General features: G+C 36.0%; 1 protein-coding gene and 1 pseudogene across 5 annotated transcripts in view; one reads left to right on the top strand and one right to left on the bottom strand.

Annotated features, from left to right (window-relative positions):
* Positions 1–16,302, top strand: part of Tnpo1 (transportin 1) — a 93,403-nt gene extending 77,101 nt beyond the window's left edge. For all 5 annotated transcript variants that reach the window (XM_008838470.2, XM_029566142.1, XM_029566145.1 and 2 more), the window contains exons 19-25: positions 5,465–5,563; positions 5,756–5,851; positions 8,566–8,641; positions 9,511–9,610; positions 11,336–11,410; positions 12,223–12,365; positions 14,849–16,302. In XM_008838470.2, the coding sequence (XP_008836692.1) occupies positions 5,465–5,563; positions 5,756–5,851; positions 8,566–8,641; positions 9,511–9,610; positions 11,336–11,410; positions 12,223–12,330 (554 nt within the window). In that variant the 3' untranslated portion in view covers positions 12,331–12,365; positions 14,849–16,302. The remainder of the gene's footprint in view (positions 1–5,464; positions 5,564–5,755; positions 5,852–8,565; positions 8,642–9,510; positions 9,611–11,335; positions 11,411–12,222; positions 12,366–14,848) is intronic.
* On the bottom strand, positions 573–878 carry LOC103738477 (annotated as a pseudogene).
* Positions 16,303–17,419: the final 1,117 nt, after the last annotated feature.

The following is a 17,419-nucleotide window of genomic DNA, read 5'->3' as shown; positions in this document are numbered from 1 at the left end:
AAAAAAAAAAAAATGTAGACTGTCTTCATAATTACCAGTTGTCTCAAAGGCTAAAGTAAGAAAAATACAAGTATACATACTCATTAATATTTCCTCTGAGAAAATAAATGCTTTATTTCAAGAAATATGCAATGATAATTTTTAAATTGTGATCAATCTCTTTTAAACTAAGGTAAGCTTTTCACCTCAGAATAATTTTTTTACATTCCAAATACCCTCTGTCCAGATTTGAACCTCATCTTAAACCACCATTTGAATAGGATTCATAATTGAAAGCCATTTTTCTCTACAGGATGTTTTCCACTTGAGCACATAAGCTCCAAAGTGGTGAACGACTGTCAGTTAATGTTTTCACTACAGGGTGAGCATAGAAAAATGCTTACCCACTTTCAGGTTTTAGAGTTTCTGCATAATGCCTTGTGGATGGGATCCAAGTCTAAACACAAAATTCATTTATATTTCATGCCTAAAAGTAGATACCCAAAACCTTCTATTTCCAAGCCTAAAATTACTACAGTACTGAGGTCAGGATGTTATTTTTCTATAGGGTCAGCTTTAAATTACTATTATGATCATGAAATCAAATGAAACCTTAGTTGAGTCCTTCCAATGCTGCATAATTTTCCAAATGATTTCTCTCTAGGTGCAGAGCGAGTTTGTTCCTTCAATCCTTTCTTAGCTTTTGCAATATTTTCTTGACGTTTTTGTTTCTTTTGCTCTTTGTCCCTGGCTTCAGTCATCTTGGCAAACTTCCAGGACAGAATGGCACTAGCTAGGAACAGTGGAGTGAAGGACAAAATAACTGTTGTAAGGAGGCTGTATGGGTCCTTTGCAGCCCATTCCACAATATACTCAGCCTAAGCCTTTATGTCCAGCATCTCTTGTGCGCAAGTTGTGATCTCCAGTTTTTTTCCTGGGATTATCACTGAGCCAATCATAATTTCAGATGACCCTTGGTTGTTGTCTTCTGAGAATTTTAAATCCTGGTTTATGGCAGAGTTCTCGTCCACAGGCCACACATCTCTTAGGCATCTCAGTCTCGGCCCCTGACACTTGGCCTCTCACACGTAAGACTAGTAACAACATTCTTCCACCCCAAAAGGGTAGCTCAAGCCCCTGGCACAGCTTCCACCAGCCTGTCTTGGGCTCACCTACCTTCCTCAGGGCCCCTGTCTCACTCCCTTCCCAAAAAGGGACTGCATCGCCAGCTGCCCTTGGCCTTGGAGGTACAGGGCCAGAGGTACAGGGCCGGTCCAGTGAGGATACGCCATCCCAAGGGGGCTCGGACCAACACTCCACTCACGGCCAGCCAGTTTTGTGTACTTCTTAAGAGGATTTATGAAACTAGTCTCCTTTTTTTGGTAATGTTGGCATCCATAGTGGTTGTTGAAATGAATAGTGGTTCTCAGCCTGGAATAGTTCTGTCTGAGGAATGTTTACTAGTGCTAGAGACATTCTGTTTAACATAGGCTATGTGCACCTGGTATTGTATGTTGCAAAATACCCCATAGTGCATGAGCAAAATATTCTGTAATATATCCTTTCTCCTACAACAAAAAGTATTGCCAGGATTTAGAGAAACCCTAGCTTAGACCCATGTCTTGGTCTGTTTTCTGTAGCAGTGGAATATCACACACTGGGTAAATTCAAGCAAATAGAAGTTTATTTGTGGATACATTGCATCTAGAGAGAGCTTTTTCCTCTCTTCCTCTTGGTATTACCACTGAGTTATAATACATCTGCCAGTCCACTTTTATTTTTGAGACAGTCTTGGTTGTACACACTGGCCTTGAATTCAGTATGTAGCACAGGTGGGCCTTGAACTTGTGTCCTCTTTCCTCAGCTTTCCAAAGATACAGGTTTGTGCCACCGAGCCCAGCCTAGGAAAGGTTTTCTTGTTATACTGTAACATGGTGGAAGACATCACGGAAGCAGGAAGTGTACACAAGGATAGAGATAAGCTTTATCCTTTCATCAGGAATTCGCTCCCATAGTAATAGCAGTAATAAGGGCAAAAGCCTAATGATCTAACCACCTCTTTGTGTACTGTGGCATGAAAATTTGACATGGATTTTGGGGGCATATTGAAACCTTAGCAATCAGTAATTTATTAGGAGTTTAAAAATGCATAACAGGCTGGGCATGGTGGCGCACGCCTTTAATCCCAGCACTTGGGAGGCAGAGGCAGGTGGATCTTTGTGAGTTCGAGGCCAGCCTGGTCTACGTAGTAAGTTCCAGGACAACTGGGGCTACAGGAGACCCTGTCTCAAAAAGACGGAGGAAAAAAAAAAAGCATAACAAGGCTGGAGAGTTGGTTCAGCAGTTAAGAGCCAAGTTTACTTCTTGGCACCCATGTCAGGAATTCGCAACAACATGTAACTCCAGTTCCAGGGGATACAATACCCTCATCTGGCCTCCAAGGGCACTGCTCTCATATGTACAGACCAATGCTCAGATGTACACATATACACATAATTTTTAATTTAAAAAATGCCTTTTGTTAGAAAATGAGATTTAGGGGGCTGGAGAGATGGCTCAGCAGTTAAGAACACTGGCTGCTCTTGCAGAAGACCCGGTTTGAATCCCAGCACCCACATGGCAGCTGATCCGATGGCCTCTTCTGTCCTCTGCCGGCATTGCACGACATGAGTGCACTCACATACATGCAGGGATAACACTCATACACATAAAATAAAAATAATAAATAAAATTTTCTTTTTTTTAAAGTGTAAAAGAGCTGGGCATGGTGGCGCACACCTGTAGTCCCAGCACTTGGGAGGCAGAGGCAGGCGGATCTCTGTGAGTTCAAGGCCAGCCTGGTCTATGTAGTGAGTTCCGGGACAGCTGGGGCTGCAAGGAGACCCTGTCTCAAAAAGACAGAAGGGAAAAAAAAATTTTTTTGTTAAAAAAAAAGATGAGATTTAGAAACTATACTCTGCGCACTAGGGTGAAAACTAATTTTTTAAAAATTTAATAACCACATGATTAGAAGAAGCATTTCACTACAGCTTTAACATATTCAGTAACACATTCCAGAGCAAGAATACATCTCTTTCAAAAGTGGCTATAAATTTTTAGGTTCACAATTGAATTAATACAGTTGTATAATACTGAACTCAGTATAAACCCTGTAAGACATAAAATTGAATGTGTTTTTACCCTTTAAAGATCTCCATTTCATTTTAAAATATGCTATTTCCTACATTTTTAATGCTACTAGCACTTAGATGTTTGCACGTGTGTCTTTGATCTCTATGTATCTGATTATTACTAGTCACAGTCGGTTACGCTCAGATCCTTAGTACCCGAGTATGGATATAAAATCGTCAGGTAGATTTCACTGGTAATGTTTATCACCTCTACTATTCAACATGAAGTACATTTTTATGCTTCCTCCTCAAATGTCTCTTTTTTAATTTGTTGATTTTTGAGTATGTGTATATATCATACAGAACATCCCACACAATCTTATTCATCTATATTCCCAAATGGCATCCTCCCATAGCCTCCCCAGTCCCACACACTGGAGCCCATATACTCTGTCATCCCTGTTACTGTCCACTGTTGTCAGCACCCCCAGCCATTCCCCAGTGCTTGTCCATCGGCTGAATCTAGTCAGGCTATCTAGAGATCCTTGTTTTAGGAAGATCAGCTGTTCCTCATCTAGCAGCAATCAGTTGTCAATATTCCTTTAGATAAGATTGGGGTCTGCTGTTCATTTTCCCAGTTCTATGTGGGTTACTGTTTGGGAGTCTTTTGGGCCACCCTGGCCAATAACTCGAAGGTATCTCCTATCTGGCATTGTTTCTTCTTATATAGCCTTTAGCTATACATATGGACTCTTAAAAATTATTTTGACCCCATTAATCTTTGGTTATACTTTCCTTTTGAGTGTTTAAGACCTTACAGTTGGCCCAGATAAACCAATTTATTTTTACTCTTAAGGTCGTTTGAGGATCTGTTCCTCAGGGGTCACATGGGCTTGGGAGGAGCCCCTGGCTCCTTTCTTTTACCAGTTCCATCTATGTGAAGATAAGACAAAGGTCCTACTTGACCATGGCTGGCTTCGCTTGGAAGCATGGAGGAAATGTTTCCTCTGTGTTGACCCTCCCCTTTGTAGACTGGACACTGGTTCAGGTCCATCTGGTGGGGTCGCCACGTCCTCCTTGATCAAGAGGACAGGTGACCCACCACAAATACAGGACATTTTGAGAGATGCTCATAGTCCCCTGGAACTTAGTCGACCTAGGAGGGCAAGGAGCAAAAACTGTCCTTTATGTCCCTCTCACCACATTAGTATAGGCCTCAAAGTATGGCTGTTAAAACATCCAAGAAGGTTAATTCCATCAGTCTGGTACTTTTAGTTACCATATGCTATGTAGATAGAGCTTGGGCAAAGACCACATGCTCCCAGATAAACCTTGCCATGACGTATATTACGTTCTTTGACCTGGTTGTATGTATAATTTGTCAGTAGGTTGTTGGCCTAATATGGTTCCCTCTGGTTTTTAAAACTAGCTAGGTATTATATATCTCACATTGTCTAACCCTTCCACCATGGTTTCCCCATTTAAGGTGCCCCCATTTTTCCCATTTCTCCCTTAACACCCTTCTCCTATGGTCCCACCTCTCTTGAGCACCTTTCCCTTTATCCCCTAGGTTCCTTGTATAACCTTCCCTCCCCCATCCCCTTAAAATAACCCCATTTTTATCTATAGCTCCCTTGTTAACACCTGTTTTCTACTGTTCTTCTCTTTCAGATTTTCTTTTCCTTTACCTCCCTGGTTCCTTTCTATTATCCTGGTTCCTGTAGTTATGTCTGGAAACATACTCACTTGTAGGGATTTGGTGCTTAGATCCACTTATGAGGGAGAACATACGCCTTTTTTTTTTTTTTTTTTTTTGAGTCTGTGTTATTTCACTTAGTATAACAGTATAACTCCAGTTCCAGGGGATCCGACAGCCTCTTCTCTCCTCCACAGGCATTGCACAGTATGGGTGCACTTAATTACATGCAGGCATAACACTCATACACATAAAATAAAACTAATAAAATTAAAAAAGATGAGATTTAAAAACTGCACTCTGAGCACTAGGGTGAATTTGTTTTTTTTTTTTTAAACCAGTATTGGGGCTGGAGAGATGGCTCAGTGGTTAAAGAGCACTGGCTTTTCTTCCAAAGGACCTAGGTTAAGTTCCCAGCATCCATATGGCAGCAAAAAAATATCGGTACCTCCAGGTCCAAGGTTCTGATCTTCTGGCCTCCTTGGGCCAATATTGCGTGCATGTGGTATACTTGATATTTTTAATTCAGTTTTGTAATTGCTATTGCAGTGTTTATGGTGAAACATTTTTGGCCTTAATTTCAGTTTCTATTTAGATTTCCTTTGAAAGTGAGTAGTCTGCTATTGACAAATTTACTACATAGCTTTTTCTTTTTTTCTTTTTTTTTTCTTTTTCCTAGCTGATTTCATGCCAATATTGGGAACCAACCTAAACCCAGAGTTCATTTCTGTCTGCAACAATGCCACTTGGGCAATAGGAGAGATCTCAATTCAGATGGGTAAGGTTTCCCTTCAAGTGTATGCATTCATGGGTGCCTTCATATTTTCATCATTGCTTTTTATTTTGTTTTTAATTTTTTAAGATTTCTGTGTGTGAGACACTTGTGTCATAATAAGGGAAACAAAAACCTTTCTAATGATGTTTTGACATTGCTTTCTTTTTTTCTTTGTCTTTCTGTGGGATGATCTAGGTATAGAGATGCAGCCTTATATTCCTATGGTGTTGCACCAGCTTGTAGAAATCATTAACAGACCCAACACACCAAAGACGTTGTTAGAGAACACAGGTACCATATGACTGAAATGTTACGGTGAAGAGAAAATAATTTGCTTTTTAATTTTAAATTGAGATGCGTAGAGAAACCAAAGCAAAGCTTTTGAAACCCAGCTGCTTATTGTTAACATGTGTGTTGAATATTTGCTAATGAAGTGTCCTATTTTAGCTACATTGCATAGCCAGTTTACAGAAATATCTGAAAAACTTTTCTTTCTATTCCCATTTAATATTTCCTAAAATGTATAATTTTGCTTTTATTCAGAGGAACTGGGGGATGAGAAATAACGGCTTTTAAAAAATCCGTATAAATAGTTGAAAATTTCACCAAAAATAGTTTGTAATTAAGTGACTGATTGGCTAAAAATGGCGTGTTTATTTTTTATTTCATCATAAAATCTCTTTAAATTGGGAACTTAAGCAGTTCCTCTTGGGGTTTTTATTTAGGAGGCTTGTTTCTCTTTTGCATTTACAGAAAGCATGTTTGTATTAAAGAATGCCTTCCATACTATAGAACGCATAATGGGTGATTATGTCATTTCCTTTGCATCTTCTCTATGAAATAATGAATATTTGAGTATTGTTTTTGTTCAGGCACATCCCTTTAAACACTAAGATGATTCTAGTAACTTATAGTTCATTGTGAATTTTATCCAATAGCTGAACAAATATTAAAATAAGGTTTTCCAAATAAAGTTTAGAAACTTTTTAATTTGGTGTTTTAAAATTACAGTTTTCCCTTTTGTTTAGTGGTATGGAAGGAAATCTTTTAATTATGAAACAGTTACCTGGCTGAGTGACTGTATGGTTACTGTATACTTAAGCGTGAATTAAATTTTCTTATTAAAAAGTATAAACACCCATGTGTAGGATGGCTTTGAACTCCTTAGCAGATTTTTATCTCCCTGATGCAGTACCTATACATGACATTCAGATTGGAAACACTTGACTATCATAAAATTATCGTTGAACTTAAAATTTCCTATTTATCTTTAAATGTGGATGCATAACTGCAAATAAATGTTGAGTGTAATGTATATTAAAGTTTCTTGTGGGATATCAGCTGGTGGATTTGTTATACATCCTTTAATAAATTGGCTTCATTTATAAGATTATACTCCTAGTATGATTATATCTAAATAATAAAATAGTTGATAATTCCCTACAAGTTGATGGATTGAATCAAATTGATTGATGCCTAGGATTCATTGTATTACTTTAGCCACAAGTGGCTACATAAAATACTGTTTATTCCTTACCTGAAGGAATGGAATTTTAAAAATTAAAATCACCTTGGACTTTAGCAATTTAGTTATCATTATCAATGTCTCATAAGGTCAAATCCTTAGTATGTTTTATTGCTTTTTTCCAACTAGTATATCCTGCACTGAACTTTTTCAATGGACCATCATCTGCTTTATCGCATGTTTCATTGGATTGTTCATACCTGCCTGTTTAATGAGAATGTTGCATAGTTTGTGTCTTTTGAACATAGGTTTTCTTTCTCTGCTTCATATGAATCTGCTGAATTTTAGTATTATCTGTGTAGTTTGCTTCAAGTAATCCTTAAACATTTTTCTTTATCCCCCTCCCCCACCCTTTTTTATGAAAGGTTAACCTGTAAGTTTTTGAGAGAACACCATTAAAGCACCTCATGGTTTGTTTTCTGTTTGTATTTTTACCCGTTGTGTATAAATGTATTTATATGTATGTACCTTTGAATTGCAGAATGCAGTTCTGAGTTGCAACTGTTTTTAGCTCTTTGTACATTTCAGGAATTCCTGAATTTTGATGGAGAATATATGTTTACCCACTTAAAAATAATTTTTAAATCAAATTGTGTACAGTATAATATGCTGTTATCTATTTTGTGTTATGTTTTTAATATCAAAGACAATATTATTTTCTTATGGTCCACTTAATGGCGTATTATTACAGTGGACATCTGAATTTCCTTTATTAGAATTTGACCTCAAATGTGATTTCAAAGTAGTGGATTGTTACCTAAGTTATCAGATTTATCATAATGGGATTTGATATCCTACAGTAATTTTTCAGTCTATTCATTCAATGGATACCATAGAACTTTAATATCTGACAATTGATTTTGATACCAGGCAACAAAGTTCCACTAGTATGAGAAAAATTAATTCAAAAGCTTCCGACTTTGGATTACTATCCCTAGATAGTTTTCAAAGGATGAAATCATTTATAAAAGATCAAAACTTTAATACAGCTACAGAGATTGGTGTTTAAATAAATTATTCAGAAATGTAATCATATTTACTGATAATTCATGGTAAACTTTTCATATTCTGAAATATCGAGTGGCTTTGAATGAGTATTTTCTAAATCCATTGACTTTAATCCCTCATTTTCCTTTCTCTCTCTCTTTTTTTTTTTTTTTTTTTTTTTAAACACTATTTGACATTTGATTGAGCAAGAAAAGCAATTCATGGTTTTTGGTGTTCTCTCAATCTTTAGAGTTACTTTAATTCCTTTTGTTTTTCTTTTTCCAAGAGTATGCCATATCTGTTGCTACCCCTTGTATCATGGGGTGGTAATAAACAGCACTGGTGAAATCTTATGTTTATATCATACACAAATTCTGTTGGTTTCTGTTTCTGAGTTATTTGTTGTTTTTTCTTTATTTTTTCTCCTTCCCCCTCATTTGCTCATGTCTTGGTTGGCGTTTGGTGGTGTATAACCGTGATTGCGTTACCTTAGCAATAACAATTGGTCGTCTTGGTTACGTTTGTCCTCAAGAGGTGGCCCCCATGCTACAGCAGTTTATAAGACCCTGGTGTGTATTATTCAATCTTTTTTTTTTAATTCATTTTTCTTCACTCTTTCTTTCTCTATATCACTTTTAGATATATTTTCAGTTGGTTACAAAAATCACAATCCTTAATCATTGCCAACCATGTGACTAATCTTGTCCTATCAGGTTTGTGAGGTTTTTCAGTAGCATCGTCATGTATATTTATTTTATGTTGTGGCTAACGACTAATGATGCATGGGATAAGATTGTCACATGCTTGCTGTGTTTAAAAGCTTGATTATACATAAAAGCATTTAAATATCCACCAGAAAAATTAAGATGCATGCAAATTCTATAAATTTAGGTTCTTGCATTACGTTTCTTTTTTAGAATTAATTTGGAAATTTGGATTGCATTAAATACATGTTTAAATTTGTTATGTATAAACTCTTATTTGCTTGTTAATATCAGAGTTAAACATCTACACCATAAGTTGTATAGTAATAGTTTATATGTGGCAGTATATCCTTTATTCTGCTTCTTTCAATTGATAATCTTTCAACTTGAATCATTTTAGTAGTGTTTAATGGAATACAAATCATAATACAATTTTAAAATTAATTTTACAATTTATTCTTCTTGGCTCGGGCTGGTTAATAGCTTAAGAAAGACCAGTTGTCTATTTTTATAGATGCAGTCTACTAAAATGTGAATTTCACTGTTACCACTATATTGAGATGAGATGGGTTCAGACACATAGGAAATATGAGAAACTGAAAGTTAAGCTTTCTAAAAACTTAATACAACCATTAACTTAACTGAGGTACTTATTCCATTAAATACTGTCTATTAGCATTGTAATTGAGCCTGCTTTTTACTTCAATACTAAACACCATTCTATCATTCAATAGGTGTACCTCTCTGAGAAACATAAGAGACAATGAGGAAAAAGATTCAGCATTCCGTGGGATTTGTACCATGATCAGTGTGAATCCCAGTGGCGTAATCCAAGTAAGGTGTTTGATTTCAATGTTTGATGTGCTGAATAATAAAATTTTTTAAGGAAGAAATATTTTATCTTTAATTACAGAAATGACAACACATTTAAAATGTTCATATGTTATCTGCCTCTTTAGTGCAGCAATCAGCACATCAGTCACAAAATAGTTGTATCTTAATATTTTGAAATTATTTTCTGGTGGCTTTATTTATTTATTTATTTATTTATTTATTTATTTATTTAATTTTGGTCTTATTGAGACAGGGTCTCCTTATAACCCCAGCTGGCTTCACAGAGATCCACCTGCTGGGATCAAAGGCATGCACCACCATGCCCGGCCTACCTTTTATTTTTATTTTTTTTTAAGGTTTAGTACATATGTGGGTGTGTGTCTGTGAAGATTGAGGCTGGGGAAATCCTGTCTCAAGAGAAAAAAGAAATCGATAATATGACAAATTTAGGGGTTCTGTATATTTAAATTTTTAGCACCTTGTGCAGCTGTTAAGAACACTGTTCTTGCAGAAGACCCAGGTTCAAATCCCAGAACCCACATGGCAGCTAACAGCTGTCCGTAACTCCAGTTCCAGGGTATCCGACAGTCTCTTCTGTCCTCCACAGACATTGCACGACACGAGTGCACTTAATTACATTCAGGCAATATACACATACACATAAAATAAAAATAATAAATAAAATATTTAAAATTTTTAGCATCAAATGCAGCTATTTGGATGACAGGAAGAGCCCTAATTTGTATAAACAGTGGCCTTAATGAAAATGACATTTTATTTGTTTAAATAATTGTTTTATACACTTATTTTAATGTTTTTTTTTTCCAGTTTTCTGAATTTAATAGTAAAATGTGAAGTGATTGATGTATTAGAATCTGAACAATACAGAATGTTGTATGCTTTTAATTGTGTGTTGTAGTAAAACATGCATGTTAGCATCTCATGCTCTGAGTCAAAATAACCTGATTATCCTTTAATCATCTGAGAGTTGAATTTTTCATTGTTCAGATTAGGTATTTGTAATTAGTTTTTCTTTAAACTTTTGATTATTTCATTTAAATTTCCATCTCAAGATAGTTCTGTTTAAAATATAGTCCTATTCCTGTTTTTCAAACCAATTGATATATATTTAGGTGTTTTCAAATTGTTTATAGACCAGACAGAACTGTGGTTTATTAATGATTTTATATGATTCTTGTTTGTTTGGAATTTTGTTGTTTTTGTTTTGAAGCAGGGTATATGATTCTTGTTTGTTTGGAATTTTGTTGTTTTTGTTTTGAAGCAGGGTCTTGTCACTCCAGCTGGCCTAGAACTCAATATGTGTACCATACTGGCCTCACAGAGATCCACCTGCCTCAGCCTCCAGTGCTGGGATTAAAGTCATGCATCACCATGCCCAGCTAATTTATGTGATTCTTTAATCCAGTAAGTGAAAGAACATTTTTACATGGTAATGTAGTGCTTCCAGACAACTTATGATGCTAAATATTTACTCAACAGGGATGTGCTTTTGTTTTGTAATACAAAATAAAGAACATTAAATTCCAGTATGATAATGAATGGAATATACTGAATCCATTAAGTAATCGCTTCTAATCCTGTAATGATCTAGTTGATTTTAAATGTTTTCCTTTTTTGAGCAAAGAGTATCATGGCAAGCTCTGAATTTTGCATATGTATTTTGGCAAATATGATAGTCTAAAATATCTTTCTTGCTTGTTACAGGATTTTATATTTTTTTGTGATGCTGTTGCATCATGGATTAACCCAAAAGATGATCTCAGAGACATGTTCTGTAAGGTAACTAATAACTGTTAAGTATTTATGATGGGTCTTGGGATTATTGACTCCTAGTTGAAAAGTTTTGATTAGTCTTTATCTAAATTAAACTTAGTTTCTTCAGATCAATATTGGTAGACTATGTGACCTGTATTTTTAGTGAAGATTTGGCTTGCTCTTAAGATACAGCAGTGAATCTTTGTATTTTCCCAAGTAGTAACACTAATTCATGTTGTCTTATTGTTCCATTTGTGGAAAATTGCTTATATTTTTCAAGATAAATGTGGAATGTAAGTTGAGACTGTTAAAGAGTAAATCCGCATGCCCTCCACAGGGATGGAGCCTGTATAGTTCTTGCTTTGTTAGTACTCCCTTTTGATCAATTACTGTCAACACTCAGCTGTAACAGTAAGAAATACCATACAGTTTCATATTTGAATCACTTAATATTGAAATTAGTGGCTATATTTGCAGACACAAATCCAATCTTTGTATATTTCCAGTTTGAAATGACAAAACATTTTTTTTTTAATTATCCATTAGATAATTTTGTGGGGGGTTGTTGAGGGAGTTTTGTTTTTTGTTTTGTTAAATTAATGTCAGAAATTTCTTGAATGTATCAGCTACTAGGGCATTTCCTGAATTTTAAAAGTCTAAATCATATGTTCCATGAAGTGGTTTTAGGCATGTCATGGGATGGTATTAGAGTGTAACAAAGTTTGAGAATCCCTACTTTGAATTAGATAAAATTCAGAATTAAAATCAGTAATGTCTGATTTCTAAAGATCCAAGTTTTTGTTCTTACTGATAAATTAATTTTGTACCTTTTGCAGATCCTTCATGGATTTAAAAATCAAGTTGGGGATGAAAATTGGAGACGTTTCTCTGACCAGTTTCCTCTTCCCTTAAAAGAGCGTCTTGCAGCTTTTTATGGTGTTTAATCTGATAAACTCAAGCTGCAGTCCCAAAATTAGGGGTAAGTTGCAAGAAATCTGAAAACATTCAGAGTTAAGAAATTTAGTTAGGACTACACGCAAACCTGTTAGTAAAAAGCTATTCATGTAGGGGTTGAATGAAAGTCTCATGTCAGACTTTCAAATTTCTTAACTTGAAGACTAGAGAATTTTCTTTTTATTTATTTATTTAATTTTTGTCTTGTCTTTTTGAGGCAGGGTCTCCCTATAGCCCTAAACTGTCCTGGAACTCACTGTGTAGACCAGGCTGGCCTTGAACTCACAGAGATCCACCTGCCTCTGCCTCCCAAGTGCTGGGATTAAAGGCGTGCACCACCACACCTGGCTCTAAATTTATTTTTATGTGTATGAGTGTATTGCCTGCATGTATGTAAGTGCACCTGTGTCATGCAACACCCACGGAGATCAAAAGGGCGTCAGATCCCCTGGAACTGGAGTTAAGGAGTTAGCTACTATGTGGGTACTGGAAATTGAACCCAGGTCCTCTGCAAGAGCAGTTAGTGCTCTTAACTACTGAACTATCTCCAGTCCCCATGACGAGAGAATTTTTTTAAAGGTCCTTCAAGAAAGATCAAATAATGACTCTGCCTTGATGGGGTGGGGGCTCTTTTTGAGACAGGGTCTTCCTGTAGCCCCAGCTGTCCTGCAACTCACTATGGCCTTGAACTCACAGACATCCGCCTACCTCTGCCTCCCAAGTGCTGGGATTAAAGGTGTGCACCACCATGCCCAGTTTCTGCCTTGATTTTTAGAGGAAAAGAAAACCTGGTTGATATACTGGTTAGAGTTCTACACATTGTTTCAACTCTTCCTTCCTTTCTTGCTTTTTTTTCTCTATGAGGCCAGTATTACAGTGATGAGTTAAAAGTCATGACTGACTTGTAGCAAGGACAAGAGGCTTTTTGTGTTGAGCTTTAAGAAAACTCACTTAGAATTGGGAAACTGACTTTTGGAACCAGATAACATTTAACAATCATTCTATTAGGCACCTAGCATCTGCCCAGCACTGTTCTAAAATTGTTTGTGGAAAATTCTGTCTTGATAGGGGTGTAGCAGGCTAAGTCCACTTGGTTTCTTGTACCTTGATGTTCTCTGTATTTACATAATATTGACAACAATGATCTCTTTAAGTTTCAGTTTCCTCAACGAGTTACGTTGAACATTAAAATATTGTACAGTATACAGTACCAGAGCTTAGTATATTGCCTAGCGCACTAAAATTAGCTCATTACACCACCAGTATAATGTTCACCACCAGTATAGTGAACATTCTTTAGGTTTTAAACACAACTTAAGATCTATTTGACTGGAAGCCATAGGGTATACTGAATGTATTTAAATGTATCCATACCAAATTGAATTTCACGTTATATTGCAAGGGGTTGGGCAGATTTTTTTGTTTTTTCTGCTGGTTGAATCTAAGCTAGATTATAAACATGGAAAGATTTCACTAAGTTATCTAATGTAGGAAAGATTTAACACTGAGCAAGTAAGTCTTCGGTACTGTCAAGTTTGTTTCTTCTTTGATCCTGTCATCAAGTAGGAATTAATTGTGGTGATTCCTCTTCCTAAGTAGATCTCAAACTAGATTAGTACCTTTTATTCTTCTTAATAGTCACCCTCCAATTTTTCAGAGACAAGAGAAAAGGAGTCAGTTATGTTTAATCCACTGATGGACTGATTACCCTCTGAATTCATGTAAACATTCACAAGTGTCCAAAGTTGATCTGAGGGTAGTGGTATTTGAAAGGGCACCGTCAGGTATTAATTTAAATGTCCCAATAACCTGATTTGTGTCCGACTTTCCATTAAATTGTGTTATCAATGAAAAAAGTCCTCATCAGGAAAATGAAGTCACCTGAGAATGTAGGAAATAACTATGCAATAGGCTTGGAAGGGTATCTCATTAGGAGCATCAAGATGTGTGCTGTATTTTATTTTTGGACATTTATTAAATGTTCTGACCCTGGTATATAATGAACATGTCTAGTACCTATACTAAAACATCAGGTAGCCAAAAATGACTAGCCCTTTTTTTGCTTTTTGATGGAATAAGATTGGTTTCCTTTAAGATTGGACATACTGGGAAAATAGGTGATGCTTTAATTCTCTATAAGGAAAGTGACTGTGTTAAAGTGCCATTTAATTTTGAAGAAAGCAAAGTGATAATTGTGTATGGCGTATCTGGCTCCTATTGAGGTCCATTTTGCTTGAGAAAAGATGAGTAGCATACAAGGCACTACAATGGCTACACAGCACACTATATCTTCCCAATAGTTACTTGACACAAGTAACTACTGAGTCTTAGAAGAACGAAGTATGGTCTTAGGCGATTTGTCCAATTTCTTGGTTTTTTTTTTTTTTTTTTTTTTTTTAAACAGATAAGGATAGCATTGTTATTTGACTAATTTTATGCTCCACTGGCTCTGAAAGAGAAGTATTAAAGAGAAAATTGTCTTTGTCCTTTTCATTTTGTTTTTTACAGGTCCTTCAGTCTTGGAGACTATGAGGGAGCCTCTGCACCCAGGGAAAATGTTACCCTTTACAGGGGGGAAGGGCAAACCAGTAGGGAATACAGTACAATCCCAACCCTACTGGGAGGGGCGGGAGGGAGGTGTTGCCGTCACTGTATTAAGTCGATGTTGGGAAACGTTTTAACATCTGGAGCCTTTGTGGGTGGAAATCTGTCTCCAATTACAACTCCGCACTGGATGTGAAGAAGCAAAAATCTATTCAGTCTACTCACAAAACAGTACTTTCTGGAAAATTATGGGGAATTGTACCAAAACAAGAACCATATAAACAATGCCTAGGGTAAGAAAGAGGAGAATTCCGTGGTACATAATAAAGGAAACCTAAGAACAGGAGCTACAAATAGTAAGGAAGCTTTTTTTTCTTTACTAAGATTTTTATACAAATTTTCTCACATTATGGGGCCTTGTTTTGCATGCTGATGAAGAGTTACACAAAACTAAGAGAGTTAAAATCAGCTTGCCTCCCCTAGTAGAAGCAGGTTCTTGGAAGTTACAATTTAAGGTACCCCCAAAATTGTTGGAAATTTTTTTAAAAAACAACAAATATGAACACTGAAGCACCCTGTGAAATGCCAAACAAGTCACTCCTTTTACCTTTGCGGGCTGGGCAGGGAGGGAGGAATAAATGGGGTTGGGTGTATCAAACTAAAGATGACAGCTTCATTTTACATTAAAATGTTAGTGGATATAATTTGATGGTTGTACTTCATTAGATTTAATTTCTAGGCCAACACATTATTTTAAGGTGCAGTTTAAGGTTCAGGCATGCATTCTGGCTCATAGTAATTGAAAGTAATTTAAATTAGTGGGAAAGTAACATGCTTGCATCACATAGAGATTGGTATTCATTTACCCTTGTTGCGCCAGTTTGTGTTGCAGTTTACCAATTCATTATAGCCCTGCATTTAAAATTTCTTTTTAAGATTTGTGGATTTTATTTTTATTAAGACTATAGATATATAAAGTACTGTAGTTTACAGCTAGGCCTTGAAATATCTTTTTAGGATCTGTTAGGAATAAGATGGATATTGTATTGTGTGTAACCTGCACAATGTGGAAAGCTGATATACCTGTGCAAAACCTTTGCCTCTGTGCTGTCAGTGTGGTGTGCTTTCTGCATGGTTATATACTGCTAGTGATGTTATCAAAATTTCAAATTACATGGTAAAAGATCTGTAAAAGGCTGCATAAATGTTAGTTGGCACATAAAAGACAATTGTAGAAGTTGAAACATGATTGCTATATTTCAATGTTTATTCACACTCAACATATTGCCTCTAAGCTTTCCCTTCTTTGTTCAAAGCATGATCTTAAAGATATGTTTAAGTTAATGGATGTAATGCAGGGTTCCTACACTGTATTGGCGCATGTTGGTGGCCCTTTGTGTCCTAAATATATGCACACAGGGTGCAAGTTAAAAGCTACAGAGTGAAAGTTGGTTTGGATCCTCTTCATTTCATTTGTTTGGCTTTTCTGTTTTTTTTTTTTTTTTTTGGTTTTTTGTTTCTTCCCACCTCATGAGGGTGGTATACACCTGAGCCCTCATAGCCCTCATACATTGCCCTAGCAACTACTTGCACAAAATCTAGCAAGTGGACTGTGATGGTTTGAATGAAAATGCCCCACATAGGATCATAGGTTTGAATGAAAATGCCCCCATTTGGACATTTTGTCCCCAGATTTTTTTTTTTTTTTTTTTTTTTTTTTTGGTTTTTTGTTTGTTTGTTTGTTTTGTTTTTCCTCTACTTACATGTATTCCTGTGAATAAATCCTTGTTAAGTTAACCCTTTACTTTTCTTTCCATGTGTATTTTCTTATATACTGTGAATGTGAAAACCTAACTGGTACACTTGATCTTAAGTCCATATGAAAGTGCAAGTCTTTATTAATTTGGATTGCCTGAGCAGTGTATCCCATGATGATGAAGGAAAATGGAGAGATTTTTCTCTTTAACTCTGCTGGTCAGAGATGAAGCCACGCCTTTCCATTTTTCGATGCTGCATATTTAATCTGCAACAAAATATTAAGCCATAACAGCCTTTTTATATTTTAGTTTGTCACCTTTGCATTGCAGAATAAATACTGAATAACCATTTTTATAAGCAGTTGCTCCTCTTTGCATGGTTCTATTCTCTAAAGTGTTGAATGACACAGCCATTGCACTGAAGTTTGAGCTGTGTGCGTGTGACTTTATAAAATACAATTTCAGAAAATTTAAATGCATGATAGCATGCAAAAAGGTTTTTGTTATTGTGTGTGTGTGTGTTTTAACATGTTCTTTTACCTTCTTTCTTTCTACTTTGGCTTTGCAAATTTCAGTCTGTAGAGCCTGAAATCCTGAAATTAAACCATTTAATAATGCCCAGTCTCTCCCCCCACTCAATTCAAGGGTATGTGGCATTTTACTTTCTAGTACAATTAATTTACTCAGAGCTTAAAATTTGATTCCAAGTTAATCTTTTAAAACCTGAGCAGAGTATCTATTGCAGTATATCCTGTAGTTCTTCAAATACTTTCTAGAA

The sequence above is a fragment of the Nannospalax galili genome, unplaced genomic scaffold (genome assembly GCF_000622305.1).
Source record: "Nannospalax galili isolate Female #2095 unplaced genomic scaffold, S.galili_v1.0 scaffold898, whole genome shotgun sequence".
Classification (NCBI taxonomy): Eukaryota; Metazoa; Chordata; class Mammalia; order Rodentia; family Spalacidae; genus Nannospalax; species Nannospalax galili.
This window is presented reverse-complemented; position numbering and strand designations above follow the sequence as displayed.